The sequence below is a fragment of the Marmota monax genome, unplaced genomic scaffold (assembly GCF_021218885.2).
Source record: "Marmota monax isolate L192 unplaced genomic scaffold, Marmota_monax_Labrador192_F-V1.1 WCK01_AAM20220418_F8-fsc00075, whole genome shotgun sequence".
Lineage (NCBI taxonomy): Eukaryota > Metazoa > Chordata > Mammalia > Rodentia > Sciuridae > Marmota > Marmota monax.
Window position 1 is genome coordinate 1,646,429 of NW_026694772.1, and position 21,183 is coordinate 1,667,611.

Genomic DNA, 21,183 nt, shown 5'->3' on the forward strand with positions numbered 1-21,183 from the left:
GATCTTTGAGTCCAAGTTCTCCAGTAGTTTCCTCCAACTTTTTTCATTCTTTGAAAGATCTTTTTATATAGTAGACTATTGTCTTTTGTCTGATAGATGTTACAGATATTACCAGTTGGCATGAGTTTTAATTTTGTTAATTGGCTTTTGATTTCTAGATGAGCAATACAAATGTCATGTTCAATCATTTTTTTCATATGCCTTTATTTCTTAAAATGTTTATTTATTTATTTAGTTAGTTTTAGGTGGACACAATATCTTAATTTTCTTTTTATGTGGTGCTGAGATTCAAACCCAGTGCCTCACACATGCTAGGCGAGCATGCTACAACTTGAGCCACATCCCCAGCCCTCATATGCATTTCTAAAGGGCTTCTTCACCCCAATATTTTATTCTAGTTCTGTTGTTACCCTTTTATAGTTAACACTTTAACCTCCCTATAATATTTTTGTATAAGATATAAAGTATAATATTTAATTCCTGTTTATTTCTAAAATGGACACCTCTCTTTATCTTAACATTAACATGTCTACACATTTGAAGTTAACATTCAGAAATGAAAGAACAAGGAAGCTAATGTTGTGTGAAATTAGGTCAAGATTTGGTTAGATACTAAATTAACACATAAGGGAACTGAGTGTGTTTAATTGTTTTCTTTCACCATAGGGAAGATGTTGTATGAAGAGCATGGTTCTATACTTGAAAAGATTATTAGGAAAAAAATGTGCATTTAAGGAATCAAGTGTTTATGTATATATTTTGTTGAGGATGAAAAGTAGTAAACATAAGTTTAAATTATTCTAAAATACATAGAAACTGATACAAAAATTACTTATTCCATATCAAAAACAACTCACATCTTTTAGTTTTGTCCATGGTCAGTATAAAACAACTCATCAATATGTAAAGACTGGTTTCAAAGAGGGGAGAAAACATGAAAAATATGTATTAGAAGGTCTTTATTCCCCCACTGCCACCATTAACTAAGTGATCTTGTCATAGGCAAATAACCAGTATATTTTTGATTGATAACTTTAGAAAATGTTATATCCTATGAATAACAATTCATTATTAAAATATAGAAAGTATGATATATCACCCATATTTTGTCATAAGAAGAAAAACTAGTAATTTCCTGATTATATTAACTTATTTCTTTGCAAAAGTGATACTTGTATGTTGTTCAATTTTTTTAAGTATAGCAAGAAATCTCCTACCATAGTTGCCATCTGTTCTTCCTCACCAAGCATTGATTGTACTTCCTGAAATATATGTACAAAAAAATTCCTAGAAGTCAGTGTCCCGGGTCAATGGTAATGTTTTTCATTCATTTGATACACATTTCCAAACTGTTGTCCACAATGGGTGCCCCAATATACACATCCCACCATTCATGTAGAAGAATGAGTATTTTCCCACAGCCTTGGCAGCATAGCATGTTTTCAGAGTTGGATGTTTGCCACTGCAATAGATGGAGCTTTAATTTTCATTTCTCTGATTATGAACAATGCTAAGCTTCTTTTAAATCCATTTATAATTTTTTTCATGAACTGTCCTTATCTTTTGTCCAATTTTCTTTTTGGTCACTGACCTTTATCTTTTTAAGCTGCAGAAGCTCTTTTATGTTTTAGGAAAACTAGTACCTTATTTGAGATATAACGCACTATTGTTTTTTGTAGTTTGTTATTTGTCCTTTAACTTTACCTATGGCTTTCTTGGTCATACAGAAGCTTCTGATTTTTATATAGTCTACTTTACTAATATTTTGTCTGTTAATTAAAACTATCAACTATATTTTTATACTTATATTTAATATTTTGACAAATCAAGACATTTACTGTTTCTTACATTGAAAAAAATAATCCTGAATTTGGAAATTTCCTTAAATTCAATGTATTTATTGTAGGTTCATCATGTGTGAGAATGTAGCTTTTCCAGAAATAAAAGCTCAGCAAGGGAGCTCCATGTAAATAACAAATTAAACAATGTGAAGTAAATGTTGTGATGCTTGGAAGCATAAGATCTATGGGGATATACCTAATACTACATCATAATTAAACTGAAAACAGTCTCAGTATATGCTAACATTTCATTATTCTGATATTTCATTATTCTGATATTAAATTTTATTCATTGTCCTGTTTTATGTCAGCAATCATTCTACCTCTATAACCACAGAGAAAGGGACTGAAAGGATGAGAAAGAAACCAACAATGTTAGTTAAATATCATACAAATATCTGAACTTACATATAAAGCCTAAGTGAAATGTGAACGATTTTATAATCAGATAAAAATGAAGTTCATAGCTCAGTTTTAGAGATTTTAGGAAAATATGATGGCTATTATCTCTAGTACTTTCCAAATCTAGAGGCTCTTAGATGCTGTTAGTTGAAACTGTAAAATGCTTTTTACATCTACTTGTGAGTAGAAAATGATCCCATAAAAATAAAATGGTTTAGTTACCTCCTTTCAAATGCCAGAAAAATAAGTTGAGGGCATTATTAGACTACATATTACAGACATAGCATTACAATTGTCATATAACCTCTCTCTCTTTAACACACATACATATACACACAATTTAGCACCATAGATGTAGTTACAGGTTTGAACTCATGAAATATAACTAGGCCTATTTATCTATTACTAATCTATTTGGCTTTATAACAGGACACAAGTCATGCAAATCAGACACATCATTGTGATTCATTATTTGTGGACAAACATTGTATGCTCCCTGAGAAGTTTACTTTGTTTGCCCCCTCACACACAGAGAGGCTGCCAGGGATGAGAGTCAAGTGTATGCAGGGCACCTTCAATAGGAATCATCACTTCTATTTCCCATCAATCTTCTATACCATTTTAGTCACATAGATTCAAGACCTATGTCCCAATTCATGGTTCCCTGAGTCCAGGTATAGTTCCATACAATAAAGGAGTGAAAAACATTTTCCATTTATTCTAACATCAGTGTTTCCAAGGGAACAATGCTGTGGGAGCCTAAGGTCAGTCCCAGACTGGCCTGCTTCAGCCTAACCTGGATGTTACCCCTTGTTCATGTATCTATATGCCTTTTACACAAAATATGTAAATATATGCATGTTAGATTTCAGTGTACATGGTATTTATATATAATAACATTTTGTGTAAAATTCCTGCACCTATAAATTAATTGCTTGGTTATTTTGTCCCTAAATCTTTTTTTTTTACCCCACATTTCAGCGATCCTATTAGAGTGTATAATGTTCACTAGTGAATTTTTTTAAATAAATGATTTTTCCAATGTATGTGGGATTGTGTAGTATATTAGCATATTAATCTAGTAAATTAGACACCAATATATTATTATACTTATCCAGTTTATTTTAAAATGTTCTCTGCTATTCATATCATAATATTATATAATAGATTTATATCAACATATATATTACAACATAATATTTTTCTATTATTAGAATATTATTAATACCATAAAGAATTGCCATTACCAGTTTGCATTCTTTATTCTTGGATAATGGTTTTAACCCTTGATATTCCAAAAAAAAGCACTTTACTCTTGCTAATCCTGGTTCTTTATTTGCACTTGAGCTTGGGCAACAATTGCTAACACTTAATGACTTTGTTGTGTTTCACTATTAGGCAGAGTATTGGGATAAGCAATTTTCATAGATTACTTTATTCAGTCCTAAGATTAATACTAAGCAGATACTATTATTGTTCCTAATATACAAAAGAGGCATTGAGAATTAGAGAATATTTGGCTAAAATATTAGGCCAGAGCTAGAACAAGGATTTAAATCCAAGCAGCCTAATCCTAGTCCCCACAATATTTAAAGCTATAGCATACTGCTCCTAAACTAATTAACACTTCTCAACCCCGATGTCATTATCTATGACTAAATAGTACCTTTATCAGCGTGTCACTGGTTAAAGAAGGCAATAAATGTGAAACATTCAAGCATAATGCTTGTAATAGACACAACCCTCAATAAAAGTAGCCTATAATCATTCTGTTAAATTCTTCTCAATCCAAATATTATTTTTTACTTTTTATCCCAAGCATCTGCTTCTAGTTTACTTGATTATACTGTGGTTCACAAAAATTCTTACCTTACCAATTTTCCTTGTACATAAAGGATTTCCTTAATCCTTTTACTTTTTCTTAAGTGAAAAGAAAATTATTAACAAATATAATTGCAGAAATGATTACTATACAAACAAAAATTTTAGTTTGGTTTGCTTTCAAATTTTTCATGTTCTTAAAATCAAATCACTCATTTGAGATTTAAGAAACCTATGTTATAAATCTAGTACTAATGGTGAATAACTTGGCTTATTCATTTTTTGGTGGGGGTACCAGGGATTGAACTCAGGGGCAGTCGACCACTGAGCTATATTACAGGTCTATTTTGTATTTTATTTATAGACAGGGTCTCAATGAGTTTTTTACCACCTCACCACTGCTGAGGCTCACTTTGAACTTGTGATCCTCCTGCCTTAGCCTTCTAAGCCACTGGGATTACAGGCATGTGCCACCATGCCTGGCCTGGCTTATTCATTTTTAAAACTGCAAAGGAATTGTGCTTGGCATATAATACACAGCTCACTATTATGTTTTGTAAGTGAGTTGATATGTGAAGAATGTACTTCTTTATTTTCATCTTTTGGAGTTAGGTATGCATTTGTGTAGTTATGTTATTTGAATTTACAGAAAGGCATTTATAGAATTGTGTAGTATTAATGAATGATTTCTAATACTCTAATTAAATCCTATCATAACAACTATAAGTTAATATAATAAATGCAATTATTCAATATCATGATGATAAAATTCCCTCTTATATTTCTATAACATTTCAGGCTGAATTATGTTTGAAAACATTTTTTTGCCATTTTTGTTTATAACATGAAGACCGATTACCTTTCTAAACATTTTTTTTTTCTTTTTAGGTTTCTAGAGCTTTACCTGAAAAACAAGGAGAACTTGAGGCTCATATAAAAGATCTTGGGCAGCTTGAACAACAGTTGGATCATCTGCTTCTGTGGCTGTCTCCTATTAGGAATCAGTTGGAAATTTATAACCAAACAACTCAAACAAGACCATTGGACATTAAGGTAGGGATGTTTTATTTACATATTATTTTCTAAATGAATGGCAATATCTTTGAATTAATTTTCTCATTCATTATCATTATTGTCATTATTGAAGAAAATAAATGGTACTTGATAAAGCATGGTAAAGAGGACATCATGATGTATACAGGAACCACTGAAATAGGATTTTGTAGTAGGGGAATGAGATTGGTCTCAACTCTAAATATAGAGAAGTAAGTGATGGATAGCCCAGAGGTAGGAAAAAGATCAGTGAATAAAATTGACAACAAAATAGCTTTGGTATTAGGGGATATTCTGGCTAAACCAACCTAATGGGATACTTGCTAAAGTCAGGCCAGGGTGACCAATGAGCACCTTGGTGATGGTGGAGCATAAGGAACCCCATCACATACAGAGAGTAACCAGATATTAAGGGTATCCAATATACAGAATGAGAGGTTCCTGGTAAACTGAATAAGCAGAGTTTTTTGTTAAAACCGGATTTTAGAAAAAAGTGAACAGATAGGCCTGGGAGAAGTTTCAGAAGGCTTATCAAAGTTTGGTCAAGCAAAGAGTCATTGTCACTATCATCATTGTTGCTATAATTTTGTTTCTTCCAATATGCAGTAGAAATGTCTTCATTAAATTCATGTCACCAGAATGCCTGCATCATACCCATTACCATGATTCCTTTTCACCCCTGCTTCAATTTCCCTTAGTACATATCTGTAGATTTCTTTATCTAAAATTGATTTGTATCTAAAATTCTTATCCTAAATGTTTGGGAAAGATATCCTTGAATGAGAGAGATAGAGAGGTTTTATCCAGCTAAAATGAGTTATATTCGCAAAGTATACTTCATTCCTTTTGCCTTACTTCTTCCTTATGCTTCTATTTACCATTCTAATAATTACCCACCCTCGGTGACCCAGCACCAAGAGCAGATGGCAATACGTAAATTACAAACATCATTTTGCTAATGAAAATCTCAGCCTGATCAATATATGGCATACTCCTGGATTCAGTCTCATAGTCAAACTCATGAATAACAATAGCTTGTAAACAATAACAAATTAGTTTTTTTTTTAAAAAAAATGTACAGGACAAATAACAACATAGCCTGCACATTAATGGTATAGAGGAGATCTTACATCAAGGCTTGGCTATTGATGCCCTGGTCACCCTGATCTTCAGTCATGCATGGTCACAAGGGGCAAGCCTAGATGAATACAAAGCTCATAATCGGTTCAAAGAAGCCATCAGTTCTAGGATCTCTTTAGTTTTTTAACTTAGCTAGTACTTAATATCCTTACAGATATTTAATTATGTCCCATTGACCTGTGCAACTACATCATCAATATAGATATTTCATTACCCATTAGGAAATCTCAGCCAGAGAGGCAGGAGGATTACAAATTCAAAGCCACCCTCAACAACTTAGTGAGGCCCTAAGCAACTCAGCAAGACACTGTCTCAAAATAAAATTTAAAAAAAGAAAGAAAAAAGTGCTGGCTCAGTGGTTAAGCACCCCTTGGTTAAAACTCCAGTAGTCCCCAAAAAAAATCCAAAAAAGGAAAAGTAGTTACCTGGTCCAATGTATACAATTACCTCAGTCAAATTCCCAGTTATTCTATATCCAATAAAAGTCCTTGATTTAATATTGCTGCCCTTTCCTTCCTACCAGAAATAGCACTTTGTAACTCACTGGTAAATGCCTGTTCCTCTGCTTTTAAATATAAGCTTAGGTTAAAATTGCTATTTTCGCTGGATGTAGCAGGCACATCCCTGTAATCCCAGCAGCTCAGAAGGCTGAGGCAGGAATATCAAGAGTTCAAACCAGCCTCAGCAAAAGCAACTTGCTAAGAACTCAATAAGACCATGTCTCTAAATAAAATAAAAAATAGGGCTATGGATGTGACACAGTGGTTGAGTGCCCCTGAGTTCAATCCCCGGGACCCCAAAATAAAATATGCTACTTTATTATAAAAATGAAATATACACTCGGTGCTAGGTATCTTCCTTCATAGAATATATTTAAGAGGGACTATAACAAAATACACTGACACACATAAAGACTGTTGACTCATGTAACGTGACTTTAGTCTTTGTGTGTTTCCCCTAGAATGGTTCTCAAATATTGAAAGCCCACATTGGGTCTTCATTTGTCCATGGCCCATAAGGTTTCCACCAAATGGGTCCTGGAAATTTGAAGTGAAGACAATTCTTAAGTGTGTTAATGAATTTTCTTTATCAAAGCTTAAATCACTGCTCTTGCTGCTGTGTGTACTTTCAGAGTGTCATGATATTTGCCTCCTACAGCTTGGTCCAAATCACAGAGGAAAGAGGCAGCTGCATCTGCCCTTGTAGAAAACTCCTTGGCTTCAGTCCTGTGCGCATATTCTGAGTTTTCTTCTCTGGAGTGATGATTTCAAAAATATTCCTTCAGTCTTTATTTCTGCTTGTGGCTCTATCTAAGCAAAAAAAAAAAAAAAAAAAAAAAAAAAAAAAAAACCATGAAATAATATATTGATAACTTCGGAGTTTCTCCCAATAATTCTAAAACCCCTCACTTATAATCAGGAAATGGTGGTCCTACATGCATAATTTAATAACTTACCTAGTCATTTATCCCTCTTTTTCCAGCTTCTGACTCTACTCCTTGTCTAAGAAATGATTTATTAAGACTACACAAAGTTATTCTGCTTTAAGATATGGGATTTTAGTCTTACAGCCTCTGCTTAAGGAGATTAAACTTTTTTTTTTCAATTAAAGAACCATGGGAAAATGAGTTTGTCTCTTCTAAACTTTAAACCACCAAAACACCAAAAATAAAGTTTTTAGACAGTTTTAAAGGCATTACCATATTTTAGCACAGATAAAGGAACTGCCTTTAAAATATATCCTAGGAATGAGTTAATATAAAGAAAGTAGATGTACAAGCAGTGAGGACCATGGTTTCATTTTCTAAATTTACAGAAACTTTCTTTGTTTGGCTATGGCAGCCACAGCTACCTCAGAAGCAAAGGGCTAGAGGCCCTGCCATTCAGGTCATTTGTTTTCTCGAGTCAAACTCTGAGCACCTGTTAGAAAAAATATGTAATACCCACTGTGAGCCTCAGTTTTGCCTGCTTGCTACTTCATGCTTATTGATGAAATGCAGCTAGCTGTGTAATGAAACCCAAATAAAAAAGCCTTAAGGGTTCTGTTCTAATACATTGTTTATGCTGGAGTGAAAATTGACTGCACATCGCTTGGTTTGTGCAATTTACTCCTGAAATATTCCTATTCAGGAAATCCTGCAAATAGCAATATTCATCTTGAAAATCACCTCACAGAACCCTTAGCAAGCTGAGAGACATAATCAATGAGATCGTGATGTAGAGGGTGAAAATTAGGCATAATCACAGCCCTTTCCCATCAGTCAGCCCACTAGAAGGCATGCCTTTGAATTTTGATTTTCAAATGTACTCTCAATTTAGACATAAAATATGTTGATTTCAGATTTCACAAATGATAATTGAATGCTAAGACACAGGGACCAGTTTAGAATTTCTATAAAGGATCTTATGTTTTTAATCTTCAATGAAGGCTTTCAATAATGAGTTAGAGGTATACTATTTATCTGACATAAATCTGCCTAACTACTGCTTTCCAAACTTTTTATTAAAGGATGAGGTGGGGGTGCATAATTTTGTGTTAGATTCACTGACTGAAATACTTTCATGTTCATGACAGAGAAGTTTTGGGGTTGTTTTTCTTCCCCTCAAAAATGACTTTCCTTCTGTGGACTATAAATAAACACAATATGCTACTCTGCTCGCTCTTTCTTACCATGTAAGAAATATAATTGCCCATAATGTCAAATCCACAGACAAAGGACAAAATTATAATGAATGACCATCAAAGTAACTGAATACCAGAAGCCTTTGCTGCATGTGTCCACATTGCTGTGAGTGTTGTCAAAGAAAACACTCTGGACCACACCTTACCTAGAAAGAAAGTCTGTTCAAACCTTTTACAGTAGAGGAGAGACATTGAGTTCAATGGAGGACTTTTAAGTACTGAATGAATTTAGTGGAAAAGTACAGAAGGATGTTAGTGGAAAGGCTGGTCAATGTAATTGCCAATAGTGCTTATTAAAATTAGATTCTTACTCACCTACAGAGAGTGTCTGGTTGGGGCATTAACTTCCTTGATTATTGCATTTCAAAAGGATGATTCCTGAGTCCTTTAGAAAAATATTCCTAGAGTATAAAGCAAGCAAAAAGTAGAGAAAGAGTGTATAATAGAAGAGTTTCTAAAGTAATTTCTCTAGGAAAAGGGCAGGAAGAGCCTATCTTAAGTTTAGTCATGCTGAGGAAAATGATAAAGCTCTTTGTCAGTTCCCCCTTTTGTTCTACAGAAGCCAGATTGCCCACTGAACAACTTAGGAAAACTGGCTAATGTAATCATTTCAGCAGCTTTCTGTTGTTGAAGGACTAGTTGATCCAATTCTGATACACAATAGCAGAAAACATTTACTTGATGGTATGAATAATCAGCTATTTCCTAAGGGGGACTTTATGAAAGTAAGAAGGAAATATGAATACACTACCAGTGACACTCCACATCATGTATAATCACAAGAATGGGATCCTACTTAGAATGTTATACTCCATGTATGTATAATGTGTCAAAATATATTCTACTGTCATATATATCTAAAAAGAACAGGAAAAAAAGATTTTTTGATGCTGGGCTAGAAATGTCCTTAGATGGTGGAGTGAAGATGACATAGGCAATCTTATGGCTCTCTTGGTTTTCAGTTTAAATGCTTTCAGCAGTGGTGTAGGCAGTAGAAAGTCTTCATTGGGATTATGTCTCATGAAGTAAAGCATGGAAGATCTGGGAGTTTGATGAACTTCCTGAGTAGTCTACATATTAGAAGCTGCAGGCACAAAAGTTGTCTATAGATAATTAATTTGCTACAGTGATGATTCCTGTGCAGTTTACATCAAGTCAATCAACTTTAGCTTCCAGGGCTTCTTTAGATACTGAAATGAAAGGGCAACAACAAGCAAATAACTAGGAATTTCAATAAGGATCCAGAAAGTCAGGTTTTAGTTCCCAGTGATGGCAAGTCAGGAGGGTGGGTGGAAAATTTGGAAGAATAATTTAGAGTGTTATAGCCAGATATTGAAGGAAAGCAAAAGAATTGAAAATTGGTAAAGAGTGGCATAATGTATAAGAAAGCAGAATCTAGTCCAATTTACAAATAAGGAAACAAAGCTATGCATCTTATAAGGAAATACAAAATAACTCAAAGATAATGTGTACAATGGAAATCTAATAACCCACAAATGCATGTTGTAGTTTTTGTTGAAATTTCAAATTTATCCCTGCCATCACCAGCCTTTGGATCAAAGGTAATCAGAGTAAGAGTACTCTTACTTACAAAATGAGACTGATCTCTTTTTTTATATGGATAAAACAAGAATGGTCATTTACCCCATAGGCCTTTTAAAGTTTTCTTCACTAAAATTTTCATGAAGAATTTCAAGATGAAGAAGTCCTAGATATTTACTTTATAGAATAATGCATACAGTTAATAATACTGTATTTTATACTTAGAAATTTGCTAAGCAGGCAGATCTTATGTTAAATTTTCTCATTGTAAAATAGGAGGACAGGTAGTACATGACCTGGAAGGAACCTTTTGGGGGTAACAAGTGGGTTTATGGTGTAAATTATGGTGATAGTAAATACTTAACTTCTAAATACACTAAGTTGTATGCATTAAATATATAGAACTTTTGGCTGTCAATATGTCTCAATTTTGAAAATGGCATTTCAGATACTTTTAAAACTTCTCAAATTCAGGAAGTCAAGCCAAAATCTTTCCATCACATTATACCTGCCATACCTACAGATATGGCTAATTATTTCTTTCTCCTGTTCCCCCCAAGTAGCCTAAAGTTTCTGGCTTGCCAGAGAGGGAAATTTCTTATTCATCTACATGACTCAGAATTTTGTAAGCCAGGTTCTTCATAAGCATTTACAAAGGGTTTGTAGGCAATGGCTCTAAAAAGTCAACTAAAGTTCCTTAAAACTATCTATTCATATCTTATTCTATGCATGTTATTCTTAAATATGATGTTCTGGTCAAAATATTTGTCTTATTATAAATTTTCTCAATTATGTGCTGTTAAAAGGAGGACAAATGTTTACTGAACCTATGCAAATAATTATATTGCTATTAAAATAAGAATACTCAGAGTCTCAGAATTTTAAAAGAATCAAATAGGGATAAAAATATAAATTGTTCATTCTCTTTACAAAAATATAATCTACTTATTTGGCCATCTTAGTCTGCTTTCTGTTGCTATAACAGAATACCTGAGACTGCATAATTTATAAATAACAGATATTTATTTGGTTTATGGTTCTGGAGGTTGGAAAGTCCAGGAAAATAGTACCAGCATCTGTCAAGGACATTCTTACTATGTAATAACTTGATGGATTGCATCAGATGGTGAGGGGGGTCACTATTATAACAAGCCTACTCTCAAGATAACTAATTCCCTCCCACAATAATGACATTAATCTGTTTTTAAGGGCAGAGCCCTTATTACTTAATCACCTCTTAAATGTCCTACCTTTTCACACTGTTGCATTGGGGATTAAATTTTCAACACAGGAACTCTGGGAGTACATTTAAACCATAGCTCTGATAATGCTTTTCATGCAATTCAATATATCAAGTAAACTTATTTTTCAAGTCAGTTTATTAAGATTGCTTTTAGAATTTGACTTTGGGAAAGTAAAATATCACAAGTTGTAAAAAAAAATGTTAAAAGGTTTGACTACTTGGCTATGATCATAGGTCACAGTGAAATTATGCACAAATACCTATTTAAACAAAATAACAATGAAAGATTACTGTTGAGAGCCACAGCCGAAGGGGCCCCAGCAAACTTCCAGCTGCCAGCAAACTTCCAGCTGGAAGTTTGCGGCAGATTACAAAAATAAATACAGGAGGTAACATTACCTTAAAAGACTTTAGCTCTTACAAAAGTGAAAAAAATAAAAAACCTCTGTATTCTTCAATAACCAAGGTATGTAACGAGGTCAACATAAAACAATGTAAGTTATTATGGTAAGACACAAACTCTTTGTTTCTTTGACATAGTATGCAAAAGATAAACAAATATAAACATTTTATAATCTCTTATTAAAAACAGACCAAGAGAGGAGATAGCTATGCTAATTAACTTGACTACAGTAATAATTTTTATATGTGTACCTAAACATGATGTTGTACACCTTAAATACATACAATTTCTGTTAAAATAGAACAGGCCAATAATCCAAGAAAATTTATCATTATAACAAGAAAACTTAGTTCATTTTTCATCATTATACTGTCGATACTAAAGCTGATTTTAAGAAAGCTTGTAATTAATTCTATAGCAAGTATTGATTATGTGACACAAGATTCCTATACCACAAATCTTCTACTACTGCTTATATTCATTCAGATTTCTCTCATTCTGAAATAAACTGTCATTTTACTTTAGAACAAAATCACTCTCTTTTTCCTTAATAAAATCATAACCTATAAGTATGCATATTATGTATACAAATTTGTATTCCTTTGCCCTTTTTGTTTCTAGGACTTTAATTTACACACATTAATTATATTTTTAACCATTAATGACTCATATTCTCCTGAGAAAACTAACAAGTGAATAATGATGAACTGTCTCTCATATATCAGCATTTTGTAACAGACTAGCAAAGTTTATAAATACAAGTTGATGTCACCTGCTCAATAAATAACAATATTTGTTAAGAATACCTTGGAAACTTTTTTTAACCTTGGTATGTAATTGTATGGAGGTTGTGAGTTAAGATTTGGATGAGTGAATGAGGAAATGTGTAGCAGCCACCTAGGTGTTGCAAAAGCCCACCTGAATGGATAAAAACATCCTTTTCATTTCCATTTGGCATTTCCAGGCTCTGTAGTTACTATTGGTGTTCCAGTTCCTCCAGAGTCCCGTATGAGGGCAAAGATCTGAAATCTTGAGAGACCATAGGTAGTTAACAGACTGGTAGAGAAAGGTCTGGCAAGGATGGGCAGAGGAATACAGAGGATACAATGGCTCAAAGGGGGACACATGGGAAAATTCAAAGGAGCTCACAGGAGTAAAATCAATGGTGGTAAAAAGAAGCAGGAAGAGTAGAGGACATGAAAAGGGTAAGGTCTTAGATGGGCCACTTTAAGTAGATCTTATGTTTTCTAAAGAGGTCATTCAATATCAAATTATCTTTAGTAAAATTATGCCAACAATGAAGAAAGCAGAGTTAGTGCTTTAGTGATATAGCGTATAATTGGCAAGACTCTTTAGAGGAGTAGAATCAAAAGACTGAAAATTTTACACTGGGAAGTAAGACAGCAAAAAAAAAAAAAAAAAAAAAAAAAAAAAACAAAGAAAGGAAATCCAAGAAAGACCTGTACAAACAAGATCTCTACAGAAAAGAAGTCTATAAATAACAAAGAACTGAAGTTCAACCAAATGGGATCTCAATGAAAATTTTTCATCTTCTAAACCAATGGTATCTTTCAAAAAAAATCTGGTACAAGAGTATACTCAGAATTTTCAGAATAAAAATCTGTCTTTGTCATGGAATCATGGAAGCAAGGAAGTATTGATCAAGAGTACTGGATGTCAACTGTGGTAGCACATGCCTATAAATCCAGCAACTTGGGAGGCTGAGGCAACTTAGTGACCCCCATCTCAAAAAGAAAAATATAAAAAGGACTGGGAGTTAGCTTAGTGATAAAGTACACTTGAATTCAATAAAAAAAAGAGCACTGGATAAGTACTTGAAATTCACTGACAGATCCCCCAATGAGTCAGAAGTGTGGACAGCATTCACAAAACTGACTTTTTTAGAGGTTAATGTCATTGAATTAACTTTGGAATGAAAGAATTCACAAGTAGTTTCTCCTTTTTAAATAGATGTATAGTATTTCTAGTTAAACTGAGTAGATTATTTGATTTTATTTAGTTTTTACTTTTTTATTTGTTCATTTTAGATGTACATAATAGTAAAGTGTATTTTTGACATATATACATAGAGTATAACTTATTTTAATTAGGATTCCATTCTTGTGGTTGTAGATGATGTCGAGTTTCACTATGGTGTATCCATACATGAACATAGGAGAGTTATACACCATTGAATATTACTCAGCCATAAAAAAGAATAACTTTATGACTTTTTTTGGTAAATGGATTGATCTGGAGATTATCATGCTAAGTGAAATAAACTGATCCCCAAAACCCAAATGTCAAATGTTCTCTCTGATATGTGGATACTAACACACAACAAGGGTAGAGGGAAAATAGAAGTTCAGTGGATTAGACAAAGGGGAATGAGAGGATGGAATGGGGGGATAGGAATAGGAAAGAGTAGAATTAATCAGACATAACTTTCCTAGTTTTTACTTTTTAAGGAGTGATGTTAATAAGGTGAGGAACAGAAAGAAAACATTATCTTTCCATATCTAATCTTCTTTCCTAGAAAAAAATGTCCAGTGTTTTCTACTGGGTATTAAAATATGCCAGTGGTATTTATCCTGAAAAGTAATGGGTTAAAGTTGCTGGCAAATTATTCTTATTTAGGAAGCACCTACACAAAGATTTATTGAACATTAAATTTTTCAACCTGATTTAAATTGAGGGCAAGAGCATAATTCTGACCCTTAAAAAACTTAAAGATTGTAGAAGTTTGTGGATAATTCCATATTTCAGTGGATTTAGATATCTGCTGTTCTGTATAAATGCTGAATACCAAAGTATTTTACTTGCTAACCTTTCTATTACTTTCCATCTGCCCCCAAAATCATTACTGAGTTGAGGAAGTATAATAATAAGGAAAGAAACAAAAAAAAATGAATCCCAACTCTGACACTTAGTTGACTTATGATATTATTTTTAACTCACTTGCCCATTTTAACTTGACTTTCTTATTCATTAAAATAAAAAATTAATCAATTTTATTGGAATTCTTTTGAATCAAAACAAAACTAAGATGGAAACACATTTCCTAAAACATAGAAAAAACGATGAATGAGCCTTCCCATCATAGGAGACTTTGGGCAACAGTCCCTAAGGAGAAAAATTATTAAGCTCACAAAATACCCTCACTTTCAAAAGGAAGCAACAATTGCTAACAGAAAACCACTCCAGGAAACTTATGGTAATGACATTTTTCATGACTCACCAACCCAATTTGCCCATATAGGGAAAAGATGATGATCTTGAAAAGAGCTTCTTGAATTGAGAATTTCTAGAATATATCTTTCAAATAGGATAACGCTTTGTTGACCAAGAGAAAACTATTATAATTTCTACTGTTCCCTTCATCATGGGGGAGGGGAAGGAAAGCCAAGGAAGAGGACTCCAAAAGTATTTCTATTATAGTGGTACTCAGATCATTCTGTTTATAAAATTCTAAAAATAGTTTAGAAAACTGAATATCGCCTTACACATTTTAAAGGTGATAATTTCTTTACCGCCCTGTAATATAGTGAATATTGACATTTAAAAAGTGTTACTCTTTTTAATGTATCCAGTGGAATCCAAATATCATACCAATATAATATCTATCATCATCCACTTAAAAATGTACTAATAAACTTATCTTTAATAAAAAGAAGTTTTATGCCTTTTTATCTTTAAATTATATTTCCATTCTATTTCTCCAAAGAATGGTATCCTAATTCAATATACATTTATGTTATAAACTCTTATCAACAACTCTGTCATCCTTCTATATGACAAGTATGTATCTATGTGGACTTAAATTCAATTTTCCAAAACAATATCCTGTGACTTTAAGATTGTACATGTTTTTAAAAAATCTTTTCTACTGAGTTATATCTACAATTACTATACCTAGTATATTTGTTAAACCTAAATATATATTTAGCTTTTGATAAGTAATTATTAAACATGTTCAGTGTATTTTCATTGAAAATGAATATATAAATGATATAGACAGGTGAGTGTTTGATGATCCCTTGACTAAAAGTGAATTTTTGTCACCAGTATTTTGAGTTGTTGTTTTACTTAGTATAAATGAATCTTGGATGCAATGACCACTGGAATAGGTCAGAGAGGTGTACTTTTATTTTGTAAAGTAGAAGAAGGACTACCATTAACCAAAAAGAGGAAAAGAAAATTGCAATGATTTGTTTACCACAGGGATAAACCCAGTCAAATCCCTTGTAAAGGCTTAGAATCTGAAAACTGACTCCATTAACGCCATCTCTGCCCACATATCCCTGGGAAAATCTGAATGTACCTCTAGAGGCTTACTCCAGTCTGAAGATTGGCATCCTAGGAACGATGGGCAGGGAGTCTATAGGAAGGAAAGGAACAATTTAGCTTTTGGTGAGACACTTGTTAAGCTGCTAAAGGATCATCAAGTTTATCTCAGTAGAGTTCATACCTTTAACCATTATGCAGTTATTCACTTTAGCAATAGCTACATTACATTATTGATTCACACTGAATTTCCTAATGTCTAACACCCTAGTTCTTCTTCACATTTTCTCCTTCAAGATGATATTTACCCCCATCCTGCCCTGTGCCATCTGTTTTTATGAATTAGATGTAGGGCTGTCAATTCCTTCCCAAGACTTTTTCAGGTTTATTCACTGAGATCTGCTATATCCCATTTTATGATCCAGTCCTAACCAAGACAGACAACACATAAGAAACCCACCACCACTAGTACATCAGGAACAAGCCTTGCTGCCCTAAGCCTGGTTTATGGTTCACTTTTAGTGAGTCCAATTAGTCTTTCAGAGAACATAATGTCATATTCACTGCCTCCCCTTCCCCAATTATGATCATTTGCCTCCTACTGCTATACCCCTCGATCTATAGACCCAAGAAAGAAAACATGTTCTTGACCCCAAAATACTTGACTGAAGCTTAATAAGTTTTTCAAACCATCAATCCAATTAATATTAGGGATGAAGAGGCAGTAATTTGGGGGTCCTAAATCTATCATACCATTTACTGCAGTATCATAATGTTTCCTTCAACTTCAGATTTGTTATGTCCACCTGCTATAACTTAATCTGGGTTGTGCAAAAATCTGAAAATAGACTGAATCTTAAGACAGAGCACTCTAGCACATGAAAGGGAGCCTACCTTTACTTTCACATCAATTTGCATTGGCTGCAATTGTTTAATTAGTTATTAAACCCTGCTTATTTCAACCTAGTTCATGTTGTTTTATTTTGTCAATAAGTGTACATGGAGATTTTATCAAAGTGTATGTAGAAATGTACATTAAATTTATTTGTATATATTCTGATCAGCTACTCTAGGTAAAATAATACAATTTCTATGCAACTAGGAAACTACTTACTAACTACAATGTCCTACTATGTTAAGGTAACCCTCACTTTCAATATCTTAGTATTGAATTGGTGCATAAATATGCTCAGTGTACTAAATGCATTCAGTGCAGATGTACTTGCAGTGCATCTAGTGAGTTCACTTAAAGGGTTCTATGATAGCCAAAAAAATAATTCACAACCTATCCAGCTACTAGATCATGGCTACTAAAGTATAGTTCCTGGACCAATGGCATCAGCATCACCTAGAACGATGTTAGAAATAGAAAGTTTTGTGCCTTTCCATAGACCTCCTGAATGAAAACAAATGGAAGCAAAGCCCAGGAATCTATGTGCTAACAAGCCCTCCATAAATTTTTACTTGCTGAAGTTTGAGATGTTTGAGTTTAGCGACAGTGTACCAAAGGATATGACATCTGCAGGAATTGAAAGATGAGCATCAATAAGAACAGAGATATGGAGGTGGTCAGGAGAATGAAGTATAGGAACAAATACGAATTTAGTGATGTTAAAGTGTAGTCCAAATTAGGGAAGGCTTGGACACCACTTTATGGAGCTTAGACATTATCTTTGAAAGAAGTAGAGGCCATTAATGAAAGGTACCCGGCAAACTCTCAGATTTGAGGAATACAGGACTAAAACCAAGGAGAGTAGACAGGAGGTTCCTGATATAGTATAGGAGCAACATGTTTCTATATTACTCCAAATTCAGTAAAAATACAGTAATTACTGCAAATGAAGGCATCATTTTAAAAACTGCTTTTCAAATTATTGCTGGTAAAATATAATACAAATTATTACATCATGTTGAATGTGTTGTTAGGTATTGTTTTGTGGAACTTTTGTTTTCATTTGTATTTTTATTTCATTTCAGTCTTATTTCTAATTTTAAAATATTCTCCACAGACTTATACAAAATGAATTAATTAGTACACTATCAATGAGGCCATATTGAATTAATTATTACAAAATTAATAGTAAATTCATCCCTCTATAACAAATATTTTTTAAAAGTATAAATAATTTCATTTATTGATTGAATAGATAATACTTTTTTTCTAATTCAAAATTCATGGCATTAAAGGGCATGGACTGATTATCATTTGCTTTACTTTCTATCAGTCACCCAATTTCTCTCCCCATAGACTTCCAAGGTTTCAGTTTCCTGGATAGTCTTCCAAGGACAGAGAGAAAGAGAGGGAGGGTGGGGGGGGGGAGAGAGAGAGAGAGAGAGAGAGAGAGAGAGAGAGAGAGAGAGAGAAAGAGAGAGAGAGATTGAGATTAGAACTATAAAGTGTTTCCGTATTCTGCTTATTTTCTCATAAGGATGTATACTAACAATTATTTTCCTAAAAAGCATTCTCTTTTTTTACAGTTTCATACTATTCTAAGGATATACCTAAATCTTTAACAATATTCTAATTAAGAAACATTTTATTTGTTTTCAATTTCTGCTATTACCGCAGCAGAACAATGTATAACATTGTACACATGACATCTCACACATTATAAGTATATCTATAGGATAAGTTCCTAGAAGTAGAATGATTGATCAACAGGGCATTTGCCATTTTAGTAAAAATGCCAAATTTCTCTTCATAGAGAATTCTCAGCAATATAAATAATTTGTTATCTACCACCTGTATCATTGCCCACTCAATGTGTCATCAACCTTTTCAATTTTCTACACAAAGAAAAATGATATGTCATTGCCATTTTAGATTCTTCTTTTGAATGAAGGTGATTTTTTTTCATGTGTTTCAAAATCATCTTTATTTTCCTTTGTGTGCTATTTGCTACATACTTTACCAATTTTCTCTAGTGGGTTATTGGTCTCTTTCTTCCTGTGAAAAATATAGTTTACAAACTTGAAGTAAAAACGTGACTTTCTACAACAAAGATTTTAATGAATATTTGCTATGACAAATAGATTCTAGTTTTAAGGTTGTAACCTGAAAATATCAAAACTAGTCTTTAAATTGCACAGGAATGCTCTTTGCCCTTTTTAGTAAACAATCCTGGATGGGAATTCTATGTGATGACAAATCATAGAAGAATTACAGATTTTTTAAATTGACAACTGGTATGTAAATATTTGCTTTTTTTTTCTTTTCTACTTAACACTGTATAATACGTAGAACCCAGTTTGTTTTTTCAAAGGGCATATGTCAACTGACTCCCATTCTTGCAAAATTCATTACCTAAGGTAGGCTTATGACTTTTCCCTGCATTTCATTTTCTAGCCATCTCTGAAATAACCATTTGGAAGGTTTTAAATTTATTTCTACACCTAATTTTTTCTTATGAAAATCAAAGCTGTACTTTTCCAGTCTTCAGGAACACCCATAATGGTTTGTCATTTGGCTTGCCAGTTTTATTAGTATCCTGAGATGTAATTTATCTAGATCAAAAGAGTTAAGTATGAGCAGCTGGGGGCTCTCTAATCTCTTTACCCATCTTCGACACTAGTTCCCTCTCATTATTATTTGTTCTGTTCTTTGCAGTCAGAATGTTATTCCTCTTGACATATAAGAAACAAACCCAATAGGAATTAAAAGGTCTTCATTTTTAATTTGCCCTCACCAATATTATCCCAAAGCAGTCCTATCCTATCCTAGATCATTTCTGGCTCCAAATATACCCTGAAGAGTCATTTTGTCATCCTAAATTTTTTTATACTTTTTTGATATCACAGTTTTACTGCATACTAGAATTTTAATTTTTTTACTTAGCAGTCTTCCACTGGTCCATTAAAGCCAAGTGTAGATAATGATACTTTAGAGGAAGTTATGTAAGAACATCAGAAGCAATGTTATCATTATTTTTAAATGTACACTAAAGAAAGCTCTGCCCTGCATGTGAATAGCATCCTTTATGCTTTTTTGTTTCCTATGTGTGCAGGAGTAGAAAGATGGAAACATTTCCACTAGTTTTCAAATAATTTCTGTTTAAGTGAATGAATGGACCACCTGGTTACAAACCACATTTCCCAAGGAGTGACTTTGATTGGCAGACAGAATACAGGGTAGAAACAATGGAAGTTAAATAAGGAAGATTTGGAGCTTGCCAGTAACCAGCCTTGGTAGTAGGGGGTAGTATTGATAGAAAATATCAGGCTGGGATTTCATATACATTCAGAGGTACTGTGCACTTGCAATTTGCAATGTTCAAAGCAGTGCAGTTTTCTAATCATAACTTTTTAAAAAAGATTCAGCCACCTTTCTTTTTAATATTTTTGTAGTTGTAGATGGACAGAATGCCTTTATTTTATTTGTTTTTTATTTTTATGTGGTACTGAGGATCAAACCCAGTGCCTCATGCATGCTAGGCAAGCACTCTGACACTCAGTTATGACCCCAACCTTCTGCTGCCTTTCTTGGTTGTCTCATAAAGCTGTTTCTATGTAGCTGTTTATTCATAAAACTATAGCATTTAAAGATAAATATTATTTCCCTAAGTATGGAAATGAATTAGAGTTCTGGGGTTTACACTCATTTGTTCCCATGTCTGTTATATGTTATCTTGAGCCATGTTCTTGAACTTTAATGCACTTAAAGTAAGCTAAGAATCTTGGTAAATTGTAGTTTCCAATAATACTGATGCTGCTGGTCTGATGAGCCATGCTTTGATAACTGTTATGGATTCTTAAGTAGGCAAATAGTCATTATC

At 33.2% G+C, this 21,183-nt stretch overlaps 1 protein-coding gene across 11 annotated transcripts in view; it reads left to right on the forward strand.

Moving 5' to 3' along the window:
- Dmd (dystrophin) overlaps positions 1-21,183 on the forward strand; it is a 2,205,817-nt gene that overhangs the window by 1,434,208 nt on the left and 750,426 nt on the right. For all 11 annotated transcript variants that reach the window (XM_058572890.1, XM_046425263.2, XM_046425265.2 and 8 more), the window contains one exon: positions 4,953-5,117. In XM_058572890.1, the coding sequence (XP_058428873.1) occupies positions 4,953-5,117 (165 nt within the window). The remainder of the gene's footprint in view (positions 1-4,952; positions 5,118-21,183) is intronic.